Raw genomic sequence first — 22,814 nt, forward strand, 5'->3', positions numbered from 1 at the left:
ACCACCATCTCCATAAAAAAATTAATACATTAGCCAGAAATGGCAGCACATGGCTGTGGTCCTAGCTACTTGTAAGGCTGATGTGGGAGGATTGCTTGAGTTTGAGAGGGCGAGCCTGCAATGAGCTGTTATCCCATCATGGCATATCAGTCGGGGTGACAGAGTGAGACTCAAAAAAAAAAAAAAAACAAGGAATAGAAAAAGAAAAGGAAATCAAGTATGTAGATTTGCAAGTGTGGAATTTTGCACTCTGTTAAATTCCAGATTATCCTTATTTTCTATCAACAAAAACAGGATTAGAAGTAAATGACTCTATTTGGAAGCAAACATACTTAAGCTTTTATTTAATAATTATATAAGCAGAAAAAGATTCGAAGGTCATTATCATTAAAGAGGCAAAGGATTACTGGCTGGATGCTACCAGAAAGTACAGCTCTGGCTTGGTGATAATAGCTTTATGGGGAGAAAAGTGCTAAGTAATAGCTCAACACACAAAGATATTTCTGAAGAAATACAAAACCTCTAAAGGATTTAAGTGATTAACTAAACAAAAGATCCCAATACCACATGGATAAGAAGCAAATGTTTTTATTTCAATGTACCCCATGTAGTTCAAATAACCTAAATGTTAACTGCACGGAAATAGGAAACATGAATCAATTTCTTGATTGGCAGAAAAATCATTAGTAAATCAGTAATTTGTGCTCCATCCAGGAAAAAAAAAAAATCCTGAATCCTGGATCTATCTATGTAATTAATGTAATAAAGAAAAATGTGGTTGTATCCTAAAGGATCTGATGCCTCTAGTCCTTTTTGAGGACACCTGAAACTTTTTTATTTTGTTTCAGAGAAAGTCAGGAATTGGGCCAACTTCCAGGATCATTTTTATCAGTAGATGAGAGAAATTTCCACATAAGGTGTCAAATAAAGGAACTCAAGTTAGGTTAGAAATAGGCAACCAACTTATTCGTATATTTCCCATTACCAGATAGAGTTTCTACTTTATAGGCGCATTACCACAGTTTAACCCCTCTACTAGGAACTGTTCTGGTCACCATGACTAAAATTTTATACATTAACAAAAAAGATTCTGAATAGGAATCCCACAGAGAAAAAGGTATTTAAATGTCGGCCCTATGAAACATAGCTTAGTGCTTCTCATACATAGCTTAGTGGTATTATATACCATAGTGTGAAGGAGGAAGGGCTTTGAAGGCAGTTTACACCCCAGATCCACTAACTCTAGATGAGTAATTTTTGACACAATAATAAACCTCTCTATGTTTACTAATGTATAAGCTATTCTAGTTTTTCTTTTCTAATTTATAAACTGGGAGAATAACAATGTCTTCACAAATTTGTTGCAAGGAATAAATGAGAATAAATATATATATATAGATATGTACATTAGAATACATACACCTATGTGTATATGTATACACACACAAAGAAAGAAAGAGACAGAGAGGGAGAAGACACTTTGCATAGTACCTGGTATATGGTATGTACTCAAAGGTCATTAGCTATTGTTAAATGTTAAGAGACAGCTTAATATAGTGAAAAAAGCATGATCCCAGGTAAAATGACCTAGGATCCAGACCCACTATTGATTAATTTTCTGACCTTTGGGCAAGACCCTGTTAGGCCTCAATTACCATATTTATTAACTGGGGAAAATAGTGACTGTCCATATAGCATAGAGGCTGTTTTTTTAAACAAAGAAATGAGATAATGACATATGAAAGAAATTTGAACATTACTAAGTAATACATGAATGCAAGGCATTTTATAATTAAAATTCTGTCACTTGAAAACCATACTCTTTCTTATTTGGAGAAACTAGAGAATATGGAAGGAGAAAGACCAATTTAGAATTTTAACCTAAGCAAATTTTTGGTCATTATCTCAAAATAATAGCTTATGACTTCTCTTTTCTATAATTAAATGGTTACTTTTAATGATGTATGACCCAAAAATGATTGTCAATGCCCAGGCAGGAATTCACTTAGTTTATTGTTCAAAACATGTAAACTCCATACAAACTTACTATGCACTATTTCATACAAGCTGCTGCACTATACACAGAAATACAGATGAATAGGACAAGGTCTTTATCCACAGGATTCACAAGTCCATAGTTGGTAATCAATCTAATAGGATGGCATAATAGAAAAAATTTTAAGTTGAATAAATTTGTTTAAATCCTAACCCTTTCCTCTATTTGCTGTATCCTTTACAAAGTATATATACTCCTTGATTTTATGGTCTCATCATAAGATGTAATAATAATATTAATACTTATCCAATTGAGGTATTTTGAGTCCTCATCAACTGGGATGACATATAATACATGTAAAGCATCTGGAACACAACAGATGCTTAATTACCATTGTCTCCTTTCCTGAATAAAGTGCATAAATGAATGACACATCCAGTCCAAGATAAAATTTAGTTAGTGGCATTTTAAAAAGTGCCACAAAGGAAGACGTCACATCTGGTTAGGAGAACTGATAAGGCTTCATAGAAGGTGTGGTACTTAAATGAACCTTGAATGATGTAAGATTTCAACATGTGTAGTTAAAGGGCAAAAGCAGTAAAAGTAGATGAAAAGGCATTTTAAAAAACAAAGGCCCAGGATAGAAAACAGCTGGGTGTGCTTAACAAAGAGCATTACTTCATTATGGGAGGAGAATCTTTGGTAAATAGAAAAGAGAGACAAAGACAAAGAAAAAGACAGAAAGGTAGTTTAAGGTCCCATTATGAAAAGTCTGATGGGCACAGAAAAGATTTTGTACTTAATGGGAGTACTGACAATTTGTATTGACAGTTCTTCAGTAGCAGAATCATTTGGTTAGGTTGGAGATGGCAACAATTTCTGGAAATAAATTGAGTACTAAAAGAAATGTCAGTTTTTAAAGGGTTTTAAATTGGAAGACTTTCAGAAACTTGTAAGTAGAAAATAATTTTCTCTAAGGATGACCTATCAGCTGCCCAGAAAGTAAGCCCAGGGATACATCTCACTGTATTACTAGACAAAGAAACTAGAAGAATTTCCATGCTTAACTCACAAACCAAGGTGGGCTGAGAGACCTTGCCCCATGTCATACAAATTAACATTAACATCAGACAGAGAAAACAAACTCAGGATTCCATCTTCTGGGTCTGTTACTTGAGACAGCATTTTCTCTCTTAAGCATTTCTGAAAGATAATTATCAGGATAACAAGAATAAATTCTCAAAAATATGCTCTTATGCTGAGCATGCAAAATGGATAACTGTGCATGCAACTGTAAATTACACAACTGAAGTCTGAAAAAAATGTGTGTGTACTTACCTCATCTCTTAACTCAAGGGAAAGAGTAAGATTTAAAAACTCTAAATGTGGAAAATATTATTACAGTTATTTCTGGGTGCCTCATGAAGATAGGCAGGCCTCCTAGGTCACAAAAACTTCAAGGGGAAAAAACAGTTGCAAAATTAAATAATTTTCCCCTCTGATCACTGACTATCTAATAATGAGAATAATCTACAAACAAATACACTCGTACTCTCCCTCTCTCTCTCTCTCTGTGTCACACACAAACACACTTCTAGACACTGACCTATCCCCCTGGCTATGTTGCAGCTATGATGCAGTAACAAAATATCCCTGAGAATTAAGAGAAACTGGGGATTCTAAAATGTAAAAGAATAAGACAGAATTTGCCTTGTCTTCTAGTCCTCTCCATATACTTTTTTTCTATTAATCAATCTTTCTGACAGAGAGCCACTCCTGCCACAGAATAACGAAAATATTTATGGTAAGTAAAACACAAATGATTTGGGTTCTTTTTCAGAAATGAACTCTTTTCTCTCCCATTCTTTCTCTAATAATGCACAAGGGCAAATCTTAGACACAGTTCTGTTTTGTGACTAATATGGGGTTCCATGAGGAAACTATCTAGCATTCTGGGCAACATAAGCAAAAATGTTGGGCAATCTATTTTGTGGAAAACCAGGTGGAGTAGTTTAAAAAGTCACCTGATTCTAGAGACTATAATATCTGTTGAATCCAATTAATTTTAAAAGTGTAGCTTCAGAAAAGTGTAGACAAGACAGAAATGTGGCATCAATGGAAGCAATATTGAGGACTTAAGCCTGTCAGTTACTCCCTACTTTGATTCTGAATGGTACATGGTAAAGTGGTTCTACAATAAGAGTGGTAGAATCAATTCTATCCACACTGAGAGGTTATATAGTATTTAGGTAAAAATGGCAGTTTAGAATAAACAAAAAAGGGAGAAATAAACCTCAACTAATTACTTACAGTATAGCCTTGCAAGAAAGTTCACAACTCTACAGGTAGAAAAAGCATGTACTTTAACTCAGACAAGCACCAGTCTGATCCACATTACTGCTTCTAAATGACCGAGAGGTTGAAGCAAGGAGTACAAAGTGTGATGCTGAAATATAACAGCATGATGAAATGGGGACAGGTAGGCTGGCAAAAGCAATTTAAAAATATAAATTAGGCCAGGTGCAGTGGTTCATGCCCGTAATTCCAGCACTTTGGGAAGCTGAGGCAGGCGGATCATGAGGTCAAGAGATGAAGATCATCCTGACCAACATGGTAAAACCCCAGCTCTACTAAAAAACACAAAAATTAGCCGGGCGTGGTGACGTGCACCTGTAGTCCCAGCTACTCGGGAGGCTGAGGCAGAAGAGTCACTTGAAGCAGGAGGCGGCCGTTGCAGTGGGCCGAGATAGCGTCACTGCACTATAGCCTGGTGTAAGAGCAAGAATCCGTCTCAAAATAAATAAATAAATATATATATATATATTTATGTAAAAATTAGTTATCAAAGACAATAATTCTTGAGATAGGAAATAATTATTCTAAATATCACCTCCACACCCCCCCATTATAAAAGCAGCAAATGTTTCAATTCAGAAAACATTTTCTAAAAACACAAACAAAAAGGAAAACCTAAAAGCTACATAGAAATAAGGATAAACCATGGCGTATACAATTCTAGACTTACACTGTACATAATATGGATATTTAATGTGTATATATGTATTAATTAAAATAAGATCATATCTGTTTTTACAATTAAAAAATAATAAACACATTTTAATGAGTAAATATACATTTACATCAATTTAATGAATGAATGATATCACATTATATGAATATACAGTAATTTAGTTTGTGAACACATTTGCTTAATGGACTTTTATATCAACTCCTTGCTATACAAATACAATATTGCATTAAATATAGTTATATCTGAATTTTATAATACACCCATGATTATTTCATTAAGTTCAAATTCCAAAAGTGGAATTACATAGTAAAAGATAAGCTAATTTTAAAGGATTTCTGCAGCATATTGAAAAACTGACCTCCAAAAAGACTATAATAACTAAGACCCCTGCCAGCAATCTATCAAAATACCTTTTTCAACAATTATTTCTCATAAATATTGAATGTTACCATTTTCTTATTTCTAACTAGTTCACAGTCAAAAATTTCACATTTAATATGTATGTCTTATTACTAGAGTTACAAAATTTGTTCGTTAATAATTTATTCTTTTACCAAATATTGTCCATTTTTGTTTACAAATAAATTTCAGAATTATTTCAATAAGATTCCTCCCTAAACAAATTTACTTGGTACTCATCGCAATTCAATTTGAAAAAACTTTCTACAAAATGAAATAGTCCCATACTGGAATACCAGATATATTTGTGCATAAAGAAGTCTCTTTTATGTTACTCTGTGATGTTGTCACATTATTTCTACATTTATTTGCTAAGTAGAGAAATTTCTCTGCATAGAGAAATTATATCTATGTCTGAATAATAAACAAGACATTTTTGACAATATATTTTCTATGTGGGTATTGCTAATATAAGAAAAGTTTACTTGTTTTCTAAGTGAACCATCTAACCTAAATTCTTATTGGTCTTGATGAATTTTTACTATTTTCTGTCTAGATAATAACCTATAAATAATAATATGCATGTGCTGTAGTTTGAAATGTTTGAGCCTCTCCAAAATTCATATTGAAATTTAATCCCCAATGCAACTTTCATATATTTTTTTAATTTTTGTGGGGAGGCCTTTTCAGAAGTGAGGGAATGAGTTTGTCCTTTTTGCCTTCTCTGCTATGTAAGGATACAGAGGTGTCATTTATGAGGAAAAGGGCTTCATCAGACACTGAATCTGCTGACATCTTGATGTTGGACTTTTCAGCCTCCAGAACTGTGAGAAATAAATTTCTGTTCTTTATAAATCTCTCAGTCTAAGGTATCTTATGGCAACAGGAATCAATTAAGACATACATGGCTCATAATAATATAATTTATTATTTCTTTACATTTATTTGATAGAACTTCTAAAGCACTGATGAGAAGCATCTTCACCCAATTCCTGAAGTCAATGAAAATAAATGTTTTATTGTTCTACTGTTAAATCTATAGTGGCTACTAAATTTCAAAAAGATGTTCTTTATCATGTTATTGAAATATTATACTACTTGGAATTTAGTAAACTTTGTTTTTAAATCAAGAATGTAGGCTGGATGTAATAAAATATCTAGAATACATCAACATACTTTATCTCTTTCACTTAGTAATGTGATAAATTATATCAACAGATTTTTTTTAGATATCAAACCATCCTTTCATTTCTGGAATAAATCCTACACATGAGTACTAAATTACTTTCTTAAAACACTTGGAATTGACTTGTTAAAATTTTATTTATTTTATTTTTATCCATAATTGTGAGATTAACTCATTTTTGTGTGTGCTCTTTGTGTCTGGCTTTGGTGTCAAGAGGAAGCTTGATAAAATGACACAATTTTCTGCAGGTAAATGCTCCCAGTAGGAAAACCAGGAAAGGAAGTAAAACATGTAGAGAAAACATATTAAAAGACATCAGGTGCTGTGAATAAATGAAAACAAAAGAGAATGAAACTGCAGAGAGGACAGAACCTTTTAAAGGTGAGCTGAGGATCTGCAGCTTTCCCTAAGGGCATTTGAGACACGTAGGCATGGGCGACATACTCAGAAGCTTAAAACCAGGCAGAGACTAACTACTAGAGGGTTAAAAAAAAACACATGAAATCTTTGCTGCTTCCAATGGACTAGAGTGCCACAATTAGAGATTTGAGGACTAGTTTTTACCTTCAAGACATTTACTGAATTCTAAAGAATCTCTTAAAAGCAAGGAGATTTCTCACAGTTTCACAGTGTTTCAGAGAAAAAGACTCACTAATAGAAGAATGCCTAAAAATGACGGGAACTATCTTAATCCATTCAGAATAATGTAACAAAATCTCACAGACTGGTAGCTTACAAACAACAGAATTCTCACAGTTCTGGAGGCTTGGAAGTCCAACATCAAAGTACCAGCAGATTCAGTATCTGACAAAGGCCTATCTCCTAGCGCAAAAAAAAAGAAAGAGTTGTCTTCCTGTATCCCTTTATCCTCACATGGCCAGAAGGAAGACAGCAGCTCTCTGAAGTCTCTCTTAGAAGTATACTAATTCCATTTGTAAGGCTCTACCCTCATAATCAACCACCTCCCAAGGCACCTCCAAATGTAATCACACTGGTTATTAGATTCAACATATGACTTTTCAGTGTACACTAACATTCAGATCATAGGAGGAGCTGAAACCTCATTAGGGATGGTAAATTAACACTGACAACTCCCAACCACTTTTTTTCTTGTCAGCAATTGCTGATGCTGGGTACTGCTACGTCTCCTTCTCAATGTATTTGCCAGATTCTAAAACCAAGGAGTACAGGAAACTAAATAGATAAGGTTTCTGTGAAAAGTAAGAATTTCTATAGTCCTCTCTGGTGCTAAAAAGACAATGACATATCAGGCAGTTTTTAAAAATTCTGCAGAACCATATCCTCCCAACAGCGGCAAAGTACATTATAACTGCAACCCAATATTAAACCAAATTAGTCCATGATGGTACTAAGGCGGTCAGCTTCAAACCACAACCCACCCACCTGCCCATTCTACATACTTAGTAAGGGAAAACATGAACCTTTTTGGTGGAAAATAACACCACCTGGAATCTCCATATATTTTACACAATGTCTAACATCAACCAAAAAATATTAGAAAGAGACAGGACCACATGACTGAAAGCCAAGAGAAAAAAAATCCCACCAATATGTGTATGTATAATGTATATAAGAAGTAGTAAAGAATGATTTCAAAAGTCTATAATTAATATGCTTAAGAAAATAGAGAAAAGATAGACAAATTAGATAAAAAGATGGAGCATTTCATCAAACAATTTCAGTTTATATAAAAATATTAAAGAATATTATAAAACTAAAATATGCATATCTGAAATTCTAACTTTCTTTTCTAATTCTACCAAGGCTTTTATAATGTCTTTGTACTAATTACCTTGAACATCATAGGAAGATAAGCAGACATAATACCAGGAACCATTTTTAGAATGAAAAAAACACAAAGATCAATGAAAAAATGATGGAAGTAGCCTCTAAATATGATTAAGAGTTAATAAATATAGCATGAGCTTTTATATACTAAGATCTTTCTGGTTAGTTACAGCAGAAACTAATATCTTTCATCAAACTAAATTATAAGGAAACTTGTTTATATATAAAGGACAAAGTAAGAGTAAATATCACTTACAGGAAGGTGTGTAAATACAGCAAAGGTGCTACGAAGAAAGGCAATGAGGTCTACCAGGTAATCACTAGCTTTGTTGCCCAAATCTCCGGTCATCCAGTCATAGTCTGCCAGCTGTAGGAACTGGTCAATCTTCTGGTTTAAGTTTGTATAAATTTCTTCTTCAGCTGCATGTCTAGCATCCTGTGAAAAAATGTAAAATTTGAAAAATCACTCCGATTTTAATATGAACAGGGCAGACATTTCATCTCACACTTATATCCATTAAGTAACTAGGAATATAACTGGGAATACTGAGTCATATCACAATCGTCTTTAATTCTTTTTTTCTTTTTTAAAGGCATTGTGTAGTTTTTTTAAATTTTTTTGTTTGCATCCTAAGAGACGCTAAAATAAAAGCAGAGTGCCCAGATCATACAAGTTTTAGATACCTATATAAGAGATTTATGAAGTATACTAGCATATTAAAGGTCTAAGAGATGTGGTGGGATTAATATTGTTACAAAAATATTTTCAGGACAAATGATCATACATTACTCCATGACACCGGTATTCCAATGCTAAAATTCCATCAACATAGACTTGTACAGAGTAACTTATGGAGTACTTCCCACCACATTCAATATTCCCTTTCAGTCTGATCTTCCTTAATTTCTGTTAAATACTCTCTGTTTAAAACTCTTGTCTTCCTGTAGAATTCATGAGATGGTTTTCTCCTGGCTTTCTTTTCACTTCTCTGGACACAAATCTTCTAACTTTCTTTGGGGGATTTAATTAAATAATTTAATTAATTATTCCTATAGATTCCAGTATCTCTATCTTCAGTACAGATCCACTCCAAAATCATTCTAATTCAAGAACCATATAAGCTAGTGTTTCATGGATACCTCTGACCCAGACAAACTTTGAAATAAGTGGCCGGGCGCGTGGATTCATGCCTATAATCCCAGCACTTTGGGAGGCAAAAGTGGGCGGATCACCCGAGGTCAGGATTTCAAGACCAGTCTGGCCAACATGGTGAAACCCCCTCTCTACTAAGTATACAAAAATTAGCCAGGCATGATGGTAGGTTCCTGTACTCTCAGCTACTCAGGAGGCTGAGGCAGAAGAATTGCTTCAACCCAGGAGGCGGAGGATGCAGTGAACTGAGATCATACCACCGCACTCCAGCCTAGGCAACAGAGTGAGACTCCGTCTCAAAAACCAAAAGTGGGACCAGGTTGAAACTCCTCATGTTTATCACTCTTTACCTGTTCAATTCAAACCAAAGCAGAGATCTAATCAACACATTAAATTCCATTCTTTCCTCCACAGTCAGAAAATGAGTTCTGTAAACTCTATCTCTTAAATTTCTCTGTAATTTATACTGTTCTCTACATTTTCACATTTTTGAAATCTGAATAATTTTGCAATATATTTATATACCATAATATAGTCAGTGACTATATTTACTTACATGAACAATGCTTTATAAAATTTGATTAATAAAAATTATATAAAATTATATATATTTGTTACATACAACTTGATGTTTAGAAATACATACACACTGTGAAATGGCTAAACTGAGCTAAGATTGGTGTAAAAGAAACTGCTTTTAATGGCAAAAAGTACAATTACTTTTGCACCAATCTAATAATTAACATATGCATTACCCCATATACTTATTTTATGAGGTAAGAATACTTAAAAGTACTCTGCTAGCATTTTTCAAGAATATTATACATGGTTATTAACTATAATCATCATGATATAGAATAGATCTCTTGAGGTAATTCCATCTATCTAACTGAAAATTTTTATCCTTTGACCAAATACACCCCAACCATATTCCTCAGCTCTGGTAACTACCATTCTATTCTCTGTTTCTATGAAGTCAACATTTTTAGACTCTACATATGAGACCATGCATATTCTTCTTTCTGTATCTGCCTTATTTCACTTAACATAATGTCCTCATGATATATCCATGTTGCTGCAAATGGCAGGATTTCCTTCTTTTGTAAGGCTGTATAGCCTTCCATTCTGTATACATACTGTATTTTCTTTATGCATTCACCGGTTGACAGACACTTTGGTCAAATCAATATCTTGGCTATTGTGGAAAATGTTGCAATGAACATGAAAGTGCAGATATCTCACTGACGTACTGATTTTATTTCCTCTGGAAATATACCCAGTAGTGCGATTGCTGAAACATATAATACTTCTATTTTCAAGTTTGCAGGGAACCTCCATACTGTTTTCCACAATGGCTATAAATAATTTATATTCCCAACACTGTATAAGGGTTCCCTTTTCTCCACATCCTCTCAAATTAATGAAATGATGTTGGTAAGTATTGGTATCTTCAATACTTACCATTTGTCTTTTTGATAATAGTCATCCTAACAGGTGGCAAGTACTGTACCATTGTATTTTAGTTTCCATTTTTCTGATGACTAATGATGTTGAATATTTTTTCATATACCTCTTGGTCACTTGCATGTCTTCTCTTGAGAAATGTGTATTCAAATGCTTTGCCCATTTTCTCATTGGGTTGTTTTCTTGCTACTGAATTGTTTTAGCTCTTTATATATTCTGGAAATGCATCCCTTGTCTGCTGTATCATTTGGAAATATATTCTGCCATTCATTTTTTTTTTCCTTTTTTTTTTTGAGACAGAGTTTCATTCTGTCATCTAGGCTAGAGTGAAGTGACACAATCTTGGCTCACTGCAACCTCTGCCTCTCAGGTTCAAGTGATTCTCCTGCCTCAGCCTCCTGAGTAGCTGGGATTATAGGAGCATGCCACTATGCCTGGCTAATTTTTGTATTTTTAGTAGAGATTGGGTTTCTCCATTTGGCCAGGCTGGTTTCAAACTCTTGACCTCAAGTGATTCCCTCACCTCTGCTTCCCAAAGTACTGGGATTACAGGCATGAGCCACCACATTCTGCCTATTCTGCCATTTTGTAAGTTATCTTTCAACTGTTGATTGTTTCCTTTTCTGTGCAAAAGCTTTTCTGTTTCATATAATCAATCTCGTTTGCCTTTTTTAACATTTGTTGCTTATGCTTTGGGGTCATAGCTTAAAAAAAACTCATTGCCCAGGCCAATGCCATGGAGCTTTTCGCCTATATTATTTTGTAGTAGTTTTAGTTTCAGGTCTTATGTTTAAGTCTTTAATCCATTTTATGTTTTTATCTATGGTGTGAGGTGAGGAACAAATTTCATTCTTGTAAATGTGGATATCCAGTTTTCCCAACACTGCTTTTTTCAGACTCTCCTTTCCCCTTTCATGTGTTCTTGGCATCTTTGTCAAAAATTAATTGACTATACATGAGTAAAATTATATCAGAACTATTTTGGTGTTTTTTTTTTTTTAGAAAGAAAGAAAGAGAAAGGGGGAGAGAGAAAAGGAGTCTTGCTCTATTGCCCAGGCTGGAATGCAATCCAAAAATAGGTATTAAAAACCTCCTTTATGCTGATAATTGTGCTTAACAGCAGAGACAGGAAGGAATAAGGGAAGAAAATAACAAACAGCCAACTAATATTTCATTTAAGTCTGTGAAATGCTATGTAAATGCTGAAGAGTGATTTACTTCCAATTATATGGTCACTTTCAAAATAGGTGTAGTGTGATACTGAGAAAAATGTACGTTCTGTGGACCTGGGGTGAAGAATTCTATAAATATTCACTGAGTTTACTTGTTCCAGGTTTGAGTTCAAATCATAGATGTCCCTGTTAATTTTCTATCTCGTTGATCCATCAAATATTAACAATGTGGTGTCAAAGTCTCCCACTATTATTGTGCGGGAGTCCAAGTCTCTTTATAAGTCACTGACAACTTGTCTTATGTATCTGGGTGCTCCTATATTGGGTGCATATATATTTATGATCATTCACTCCTGTTGTTGCATTGATCCTTTTACCATTATGTAATGTCCTCCTTTGTTTCTTTTAGTCTTTGTTACTATTAAAGTCTATTTTGTCAGAGACGAAAGTTACAACTCCTGCTTTTTTCTTTTTTTGCTCTCCATTTGATTGTAAGTCTTCCACCAACCCTTTGTTTTGAGTCTTTGTGTGTCCTTGCTTATGAGATGGATCTGGATACAGCGTACTGATGGGTTCTGACTTTTTTTTTTTCAATTTGCATGTCTGTGTCTTTGATTGGGGCACTTAATCCATTTAAATTTAGGATTAATATTGATATTTATGAGTTTAATATTGTCATTTAATGCTAGCTGGCTATTTTGCCCATCAGTTTATATAGATTCTTCATTATGGAGATACTCTTTACCTTTTGGTAAGTTTTTGGGATGACTGATACTGGTTGTTCCTTTCTGTGTATAGTGCTTCTTTCAGAAGCTCTTGTAAAGCAGGCCTGGTGGTGATGAAATCTCTGAGTGCTTGCTTGTTCACAAACAATTTTATTTTTCCTTCATTTATGAAACTTAGTTTGGGTGGATATGAGATTCTGGGTTGAAAATTCTTTTCTTTGAGGATATTGAATATTGACCCCCACTCTCTTCTAGTTTGTAGGGTTTCTGCTGAGAGATCTGCTATGAGTCTGATAGGCTTCCCTTTATGGGTAACCTGACCTTTCTCTCTAGCTGCCCTTAAAATTTTTTCCTTTATTTCAACCCTGCTGAATCTAACAATTATGTGTCTTGGGGTTGCTCTACTTGAGGAATATCTTTGTGGTATTCTCTGTATTACCTGGAGTTGAGTATTGTCCTGCCTTACTAGGTTAGGAAAGTTTTCCTGAATAATATCCCGAAGAGTATTTTCCAGCTTCGATTCATTCTCTTCATGACATTCAGGTACACCTATCAAATGTAAATTAGGTCTTTTCACACAGTCCCATGTTTCTTGGAAACTTTGCTCATTCCTTTTTACTCTTTCTTCTCTAGTCTTCTAATTTCATTTCATTAAGTTGGTCTTTGACCTCCGATATCCTTTCTTCTGCTTGATCAATTCAACTGTTAAAACCTGTGCATACTTTGCAGCGTTCTCGTATTGTATTCTTCAGTTCCATTAATTCATTTATATTCCTCTCTAAATTGTCTATTCTTATTAGGATTTTGTCAAACCTTTTTTCAAGGTTCTTAGTTCCTTTACATTGGGCTAGAACATGTTCTTTTAACTCACAGAAGTTTCTTATTATCCACCTTCTGAAGCCTTATTCTGCTAATGGAACGCACTCGTTCTCCATCAGGCCTTGTTCCCTTGTTGAAGAGGAACTGTGATCCCCTGTAGAGGGAGAGGTATTCTGATTTTGGGTATTCTCAGCCTTTTTATGCTGGTTTCTTCCCATCATTGTAAATTTATCCACCTGTCATCTTTGTAAATACTGACTTTCAAATTAGGACTCTGAGTGGATGTCCAACTTGTTAATTCCCAGTGCCGGAATCTGAGCAACCCACTGCGCCAGCTAAAACAGCAGCCTTAGTCTCATGGTGCTTTTCTGCCCGGGACTCTCCAGTCTGGCTTCCTTCTTGAGTCCTTTTTTCAATCAGCTGAATAGGCGACTCTGCCTTCCTGGAAATCCAAACCTCGACCAAAAGGGGACCCAGTCCCGTTTACTCTGCACCAAGAACTGCCGCGCCAGCCACAAGAGTTGTGCTGGCAACCCATGGGGTTCCTCTGCTGGGAATCTCCTGGTCCATGAGCAATAAAAATTCATCTGAAAGTGTGACGTCCTCTCGTTCTCTGCGCTTTCACTGGGAGCTATAATCCTGAGCTGCTAGTAATCAGCCGTCTTGGATCTCTCTCCTCAGAACTATTTTATTCCACTGGTCTGTGTGTATCTTTTTATGCCAGAATCATGCTATTTTGATTATTATGACTTGCAGTAGATTCTGAAGTCAGGTAGACTGATGCCTCCAGCTTTGTTCTTTCTGCTCAAGATTGCTTCTGCTATTTGAAGTCTTTACTGGTTCTATATGAATCTTACTATTATTTACTCCAGTTCTGTGAAAAATGCCATTAGAATTCAGATAGGAATTGCATTGAATATGTAGATCACTTTGGATAATATGGAAATTCTAACAATATTAATTCTTCAATACACAAACTAGAATATATTTTTCTTTATGTCTTTGATTTTTTCTTTGATGTTTTATAGTTTTCAACAAGTCTTCTAAATATTTCAATAAGTATTTCTATACTTTCATCTTTACCTTACTTGTATAATAATCTTTAAACTGTCCTTAAATTTCTGTTTTGCTAAAAGTCTTTTTCATTAAAAGTCTTTAGTTTTTAAGGTTTAAAGAAAAGTTAAGCAGAAAGTACACTGCATCTGTATATACCACCACACTCTATGCTTTTACCCCTATTTAAAATTGATGTGGTACAATTTTTACAATTAATGAAATGATGTTGGTATTTTATTATTAACTAAAGTCCATAGTTTACATTAGGGTGTAATCATTGTGACACACAGTTCTATGGGTATTTAAAAATCCATAATGTCACTAATTCACCATTACAGTATCATTTAGATAGTTTCACTGCCCTAAAAATTACTAATTGCACCTATTCATCCATCCAGGATTTTCTCTACTGACTTTCTCTACTGGTTTTCATTTTCATTGATTTCTGCTCTAATTTTTATTATTGTTATTATTATTACATACTTTGGATTTAAATTGTTCTTTACCTAGTTTCCTATGCTGTAAGTATGAATTATTAAATATGGATCTTTCTTCTTTTTAATATATGCTATTAATGGTACAATTTTCCCTCTGAGTAATGCTTTCACTGCCTCTCACAAATTATAAGTTGCATTTTAATTCTCATTTATTTTGAAATACTATTTCTCATGAGACTTTTTCTTTGACCACATTTTATTTTGAAATATGTTGCTTAATCTCCAAATAATTTGGTATTTTCTATCTTTTTGTTACTCATTTCTAGTTTAATTTCTTACCATCTGAATGCAATGTTAATATTATTTCTAATTAAAGGATGTTCTACTGTCTAGAACATGGTGTGTCTTGGTGAATATTTTGCATAAGTTGTTGTTGGACAAAACATTCAATAAATGTCCATTAGATTCACTTGATTGATGGTGTCATTCATTTCAACCATATATACTGATTTTTCTGCCTCCTGAATTTGTCTGTTACAGTAAAAGTACTCAAGAATTTTAATGAGAATAGGTGTTAACATATAAAATAATTTTTAGTATCTTTCAAAATACTCATATTTTTCCTCCTTTTATCTTCTAATCATTCATGCATTCCTAAACTTACTTCAATCCCTCATTTATTTGTATGTACTTTTAGATTTTGCTCTGGATTGTTTTGGTTATTCATGTTCTTTTCTGGTTCCCTATGAATTTTATAATTGTGTTTTCTATTTCTGTGAAAGATGACACTGATACTTTGATAGGGAATGTATTGAATCTATAGATTGCTTGTGAAAGTATGGTCATTTTCATGATATTAATTCTTCTGATCTATGAGTATGGCATTTCCATTTATTTGTTTCCTCGTCCATTTCTTTCATCAGTGTTTTGTAGTTTTAATTGTAGACATTTTTCACCTCCTTGTTTAAACTTACTCCTGGATATTTTAATGTTTTGAAGCTATTGTAAATGAAAACTGCCTTCTTGATTTCTTTTTTACTGTTTCATTATTGGAGAATAAAAAGGCTACTGAATTTTGTGTGTTGATTTTATATTCTGCAAATTTACTGAATTTGTTTATCAGCTCTAAGAGTTTTTTGATAAAGCCTTCTAGTTTTTCTAAATGAAAGATCATATCATCAGCAAAGAAGGATAATTTGACTTCCTGTTTTCCAATTTGGATGCCTTTTATTTCTTTCTCTTCTCTGACTGTCATAGCTCAGAATTCCAATACTATGTTGAATAGGAGTTGTGAGAATGAGCATAATTGTCTTGAGGAATGGTTCCAGCTTTTACCCATTCTTTAAAAAAGGCAGTCAACCTCTCCCCATTCAAGATATTGTTAGCTACAGGTCTTCTATATGTGGCCTTTATTATTGTGAGGTATGTTTCTTCTATACTTGGCTTTTGGGAGTTTTAATTGTGAAGGGATGTTAAATTTTATCAAATGTTTTTCTATATCTATTAAGATAATCATATTGTTTTTTGCCCTTCATTCTGTTGATGTGAAGTTCCACATTTACTTATTTGGATATATTAAACCAACCTTGCACCCTTGGTGTAATTCCCACTTGATCATGGTATATTATCTTTTAATTGAATTCAGTTTTCTATTATGTTGCTGATAATTTTTACATCTATTTCATCAGGGATATTGGTGTGTAGTTTTCTTTTGTTGTTGTTCCTTGTCTGGTTTTGGTATCAGGGTAATGCTGACCTTACAGCGTAAGTTAGGGAAAAGTCTCTCTCCTAATTTTTTTTAAAGATAAACACAATTTTTAATGTTTTAGCCAACATATGATATTAGCTAATACCTCATGGTACAACATCCATTAAGGACAAGGTAAATCATTGACAATCATGGATATAAACCTAAGTTTCCACTTGATAAAATAGTTTTAATTTTTTTGGCTGACTTCCTACTAGATATGACTATATAGTTGCTGTTTTGTACACGGTGATGCCGTTGATAAAAAGTACATTAAAAAAAAAAGAACTGTCAACTCAGTAATTTTCCTGCTATTGCCCTGTGTTTATGTTCTCTTATTCCATAGTTTCTTTGATGGAATTTTTTTGAATACTTTAAGTTCTGGGGTACATGTGCAGAACGTGCAGGTTTGTTACATAGGTATATACATGTGCCATGGTGGTTGGCTGCATCCATCACCCTGTCATCTACATTAGGTATTTCTCCTAATGCTATCCCTCCCCTAGCTCCCCACCCCGCAACAGGCCCTGGTGCGTGACGTTCCCTTCCCTGTGTCCATGTGTTCAAATCATTCATCTCCCACTTATGAGCGAAAACATGTGGTTTTGGTTTTCTGTTCTTGTGTTAGTTTACTGAGAATGACAGTTTCTTTTGCTGTGCAGAAGCTCAGTCCAACTGATGCACACTAGTGTTGGTGTTAGACGTGTTCAGCCAAGTAAGCTAGTCTCCAGGCCCACAGGTGGTGCATGCAGGTAGCTGCCAGCTGTGGTCATAGCAGTCACGTGGGTAGGCCCAACCTCAGGCACCCGGGGGAGTGTTCAGGTGCCAACTGTGGTGGACTGGTTTAGGTGATCCCCATGCTCCCTGATTGTGTGCTCTGGCATAGGGGTTGGTGGTGGCAGGGCAAAGCTGAGCTAAGCTTGTCCTCAAGCCTCTTGATGAGTACAGGCACAGTTGCGGTAGTTAGGGGTGAAGCCATCCCTAGAAAAGTGAAGTTCTCAGTGAAAGGTGGCAGCAGCTGTGCTGCTTCCCTGCCACTGGGGAAGGCAGTGTCACCTTCAGTATTGGGCAGCCTAAGTCAGCAGGTGGAAAACATACACACCATTTTCACCACAGCCCAAGTGGCACTCTTTCCTCTGCCCCTCTGCAGTAGCTGACACCTTACTCATGCCTCAGTCGCAATGGCAGCAGCCTACATTGTGATAGCATCTCAGCCCCTGGTGTGGGTGGCCCCTGGTCACTGGTGCCTAAACTGGGAGGTAGCAAGCATGCTTCTCCTGCACCTAAGCCCCAGTGCCAGTGGTCTACAGGATAACGTGCTCTGTTGGAAGCAGGGCTCTAAAATGGCTTCTTGCTATAATTGCTTAGGTATCACAGAACATGTGTGACTCAGTGTGAGCTCCTTCCCTGGACCAGTGTCATCACACAATCTCCCAGCGTCTTCCTACGTGAGTTTCAGGGCAAGTGAGGCTCAAGAGACTCTCCTGTGACCAGGATTTCAGGAGTCCATAGTGGAAATGGACACCACTGACAGTTTCTCACTAACCTTTTCCTCATATTAAGGATCCTCCCTCAGCTCCCAGGAGATCCTACTGAGCAGACTACTCGCTTCCTTCCCCTTCCTTGTTTAGGCATTTACTGTCACTTTTCTGTTGAATTCCAGTGTTCTCTCTCGGATGATCTATTTGAAGTGTGATCATCTACTCATTATGTTGGTACTTCCTAGTGGAGGAGGTGAGTGTGAAATACCTCTAGTCAGCTATCTTTAAGCTTTCCTCTTCCTTATCTTTTCCTTATCATGTCATATTTATTTCCCTACAGACCCTCAAATTTATTAGCATAGTTACATAAAGACTTTTAGGAAATCAATTTCCTCTCATCCTAAACTGTAATTGTGATTGATGTTGTTATTTCTTCCTTCTTTCCTCTCCTTTCCTTTCTTACTTTCATCTTTTCTTTTCTTCTTTTTAGTTCTTTCCTTCCTTTCAATGAGGCATATTGGAATGTTTATTTTTTTTAAATGCAACACTCCTTCATTTGAAGTCTTTCAAAGAATTTAGACTAAAGTCCAAATTATCTATTAATATAAAACAAAGTGCTTCTCAGGTTGGCATTTATCTATTTCTATATCTCACTGCCATCCTAATTCTATGCTGAATACTGGCTTTATTTTACCATTTCATCTTTGCACATGAAGTTAAAATATCCCTCACTCCCTCTATATCCATTCTCTGCCTGGAAATATCCTGCTGGTTCCAAGATCCATTCCAATTTATACATGTCTGGGAAGTCTTCTTTGGAGGTTCTAAAGTTGGGACCTCATTCTCTTTGGAATTCTCTTCTTTTGAACCTGTCCATGTTGAAGCCCCCTGGATCTCAATCCTCACACCTTTCCTCTATCTACACTCAAACCCCAGAAGGAAGTCCATCCTATGGCACCACATATCATCTTTACACTGTTGAACTCTAAATTTTTGTCTTCAGCTATGATTTCTTCCTGCCTCTATATAGCTATCAGTTAAATATCTCAAGCTTAATGTATCAAAAACAGAAGTCTAAATTTTATTTCTGCTCTCCCAGTGTATTGTTCTCTAAGTTTTCCCCATCTCAGTAAACAGTAGTCATCCAGTTTGCTCAGTTCGAAAGTTTTGGAACTACCCTTGACACCTTTCTTTTTCTTAATACTCACATGCAATCTAGTAGTAAGACCTGACATCTATACCTTCAAAAGTATTTCTTGCCACTTCTACCTCTACCACTAGTTCAAGTGACCTTCTCTCTTGCCTGGTATACTGCAACTACCTCCCGATTAGACTTTCTTCTTTTTGTTTTATTAAATTACAGTATATTTATGTCTACATAAAAATCAATATCACATTAAATGATAATTCAAGTCATTACCCCCCACAACTTAATCTTCTAATGACTTTGCATCTCATTTCAGAATACAATGTACAGTATTGAAATCACCTAACTCCTGAATACTTCATCTCTTATCATCTCTACCGCTAGTGATAGATACATCAATGCAAGATTGACCCCCTTGCTATTTCTTGAACACACCCATATTTACCACTGTGTTGTTCCCTTTGACAGGAATGCATATCCATCAGAAATCCAAATGATTTAATTTCTCACTTCCTTCAGGTCATTTATTATTTGTCCCAGTTCTTATCACTATTTGCCATTATATTAGATTTCTATGTTTGATTATCATCTACTAATTCGTTAAAATATATCTGTAAAGTCAGGAGACTCATTTTTTTTGTTCATGCCTGAAACTTTCCCTAATTGGTAGTAAATACTGTAGTAAAACTTGTTAAATAAACGAGGAACTGAATACGTCTAATGTATTATTCCAGTATAGTGTCTGTTTTACCCGTAAATCATAAATTTTAAGTCCGGGGACAAAGTACTTATTCTGTCTCTCTCCAAGAATCTACCAGATGGTCACACGGTAGATACAAAAGCAATATTTATAATGGAGTAAATTAATAAACACTTTCATTCTCTTTTGTAAGAGAATGAGGAAAATCTCATGAATAAGGAAAGCTAAGGATGCCAGCTTGATTATGTCACACATGGCAGAAATAAGAGGGAACTCTGCAAGAAAATACCTTAAAGACCTTCAGACTCTTTCTACGCTTTTTCCAGCATAAAGGTTTCCATCTGAAAGGGAAAGTTTTCTGGAAACAGTAGCTTAGGAAAATACACAACATGTAGCTGTTATAATTGCCATGTTTATATTGAGTTCTGGGTTAGCTAGTCTGAAACAGCCCTGGTAAAAATAAATTTTCAGTGTGTTTTAAGCAATCAGTCTTTCCAATAAGCACTGTCAACATGACCTTTAGTGGTCTCCAGAACTTCTCCTTCACTAAGTATTTAACTGGCTGTTCAGCCCCTATGGCTTCCTGGCTGCCTTTAATTTTCCTTCGGCATTTTTTCATGCTAGAGCAACAACAAAATACATAAGCCATCCTTTGAGAGAATTTCTTAATGTAATTTGAAAAACCATTGACATAAAAAAAATCTGAGACGGGTTGAGAGAAAGAGTATCAGTAGATACCACATATTCTTCATTTGAAAGACAAGTGTAAAGGAACCTCACGTCCCAGTTCCCTAACTCCCTATATCTACTTAACACTGAACTATTTATTTTTACGTTTTCTTTCCTAGAGAAAATTTGGCTTTCACAGAAGAACAAATATAAAAATATTTTTTGATAAATTTATTGCCCAAGCTCCATAATAATGCTAGCATTTACAAGTAATTATAATTCCGATAAAACTGCCTAAGGTCATTCTGAAGCTCTTAAAGCTCTTGTATTTCATACTAATTCTCAGGGCTTTTTCATTAAATAATTATTTTCCTCACTAAAAGCACATCCATATTAATATCATTAGACATCCTTGAAAAATTTGGAAGTCATGATATGAACATAACATGATGTGTAATGAATTTTTTTTTATTGTACTTTAGGTTCTGGGGTACATGTGCAGATCATGCAGGATTGTTGCATAGGTACACACATGGCAATGTAGTTTGCTGCCTCCATCCCCCCATCAGCTATATCTGGCATTTCTCCCCATATTATCCCTCCCTACCTCCCCACCCCTCCGCTGTACCTCCCCTGGCCCCCCTCAATAGACCCCAGTGTGTGATGCTACCCTCCCTGTGTCCATGTGTTCTCACTGTTCAACACCCGTCTATGAGTGAGAACATGCAGTGTTTGATTTTCTGTTTGCTGAGAGTTATGGTTTCCAGATTCATCCATGTCCCTACAAAGGACACAAACTTATCATTTTTTATGGCTGCATAGTATTCCATGGTGTATATATACCACATTTTCCTTGTCCAGTCTATCATTGATGGGCATTTTGATTGGTTCCAGGTCTTTGCTATTGTAATTTTATTGCTATTTAAAAAAAAATAATTTATAGCCACTTGATGAATGTGTAACTTAATCTAGCAGCTGATCTAATCACATAGATTCATCAATATTTTCTGATTCAACACTGCATTTTTTTCAAGCAATAGAAAAATAGTAAATCATACCAATAATTTTTATCTGCCCCAAAGTATAATAGCAGTATAAATCAAATTTTATTTCTTCTCGTGTGACTACTGTCAAAATAGTGTACCAAAAATAGAGAAACAGGATAAGCTGATGGAAAAAAGCAGACAACAGGTGACATAAATCATAGTTTCAATTCTACAATTGTACATTTAATTAATATCAATTTCTGGATTTCAAAAGGGTAACAGAGAATATGTTTTAAAACTAAATCAAATAACAACAATATAAACGAAAACTCAAACCATATAAGCAGCCTATATGTTAGATGTACATTTTTAATGTTTGAGATGTTGTCCTATTACTTCAACTGCTTAATACCTATTTAAAGCTCATATAATATGAAAGAGTTTATTAAAGCTGCTCTGAGCTACAGCATTTACCCTCCAGAAACTCATCTACCATCAATACTTCTTTTGTTCTACATGATTGTCATTTCTTCCCATTTGATCTAGCTCTGGATCAAAATTAGTGCTATGGATATGTGAAATTATAAAATTACTCACTAGAAAAGCAGGGACAGAAATTCCTCATTACAAAGTCAGATTAAAAAATTGGTCACAGGGCCAGGTGTGGTGGCTCATGCCCGTAATCCCAGCACTTTGCAAAGCCAAGGTAGGTGGATCGCTTGAGCCCAGAAATTTAAGACCAGCCTAGGCAACATGGTGAAACCCCATCTCTACTAAAAATACTAAAAACCAGCCGGGCATGGTGGTACATGCCTGTAATCCCAACTACTTGGGAGG

At 35.1% G+C, this 22,814-nt stretch overlaps 1 protein-coding gene across 6 annotated transcripts in view; it reads right to left on the reverse strand.

Annotated features, from left to right (window-relative positions):
• The window catches only part of EXOC6B (exocyst complex component 6B), a 694,189-nt gene that overhangs the window by 296,525 nt on the left and 374,850 nt on the right, over positions 1-22,814 (reverse strand). For all 6 annotated transcript variants that reach the window (XM_078349070.1, XM_035272275.3, XM_035272273.2 and 3 more), the window contains one exon: positions 8,678-8,857. In XM_078349070.1, the coding sequence (XP_078205196.1) occupies positions 8,678-8,857 (180 nt within the window). The remainder of the gene's footprint in view (positions 1-8,677; positions 8,858-22,814) is intronic.

This window comes from Callithrix jacchus, chromosome 14 (assembly GCF_049354715.1).
Source record: "Callithrix jacchus isolate 240 chromosome 14, calJac240_pri, whole genome shotgun sequence".
NCBI classification, from domain to species: Eukaryota; Metazoa; Chordata; class Mammalia; order Primates; family Cebidae; genus Callithrix; species Callithrix jacchus.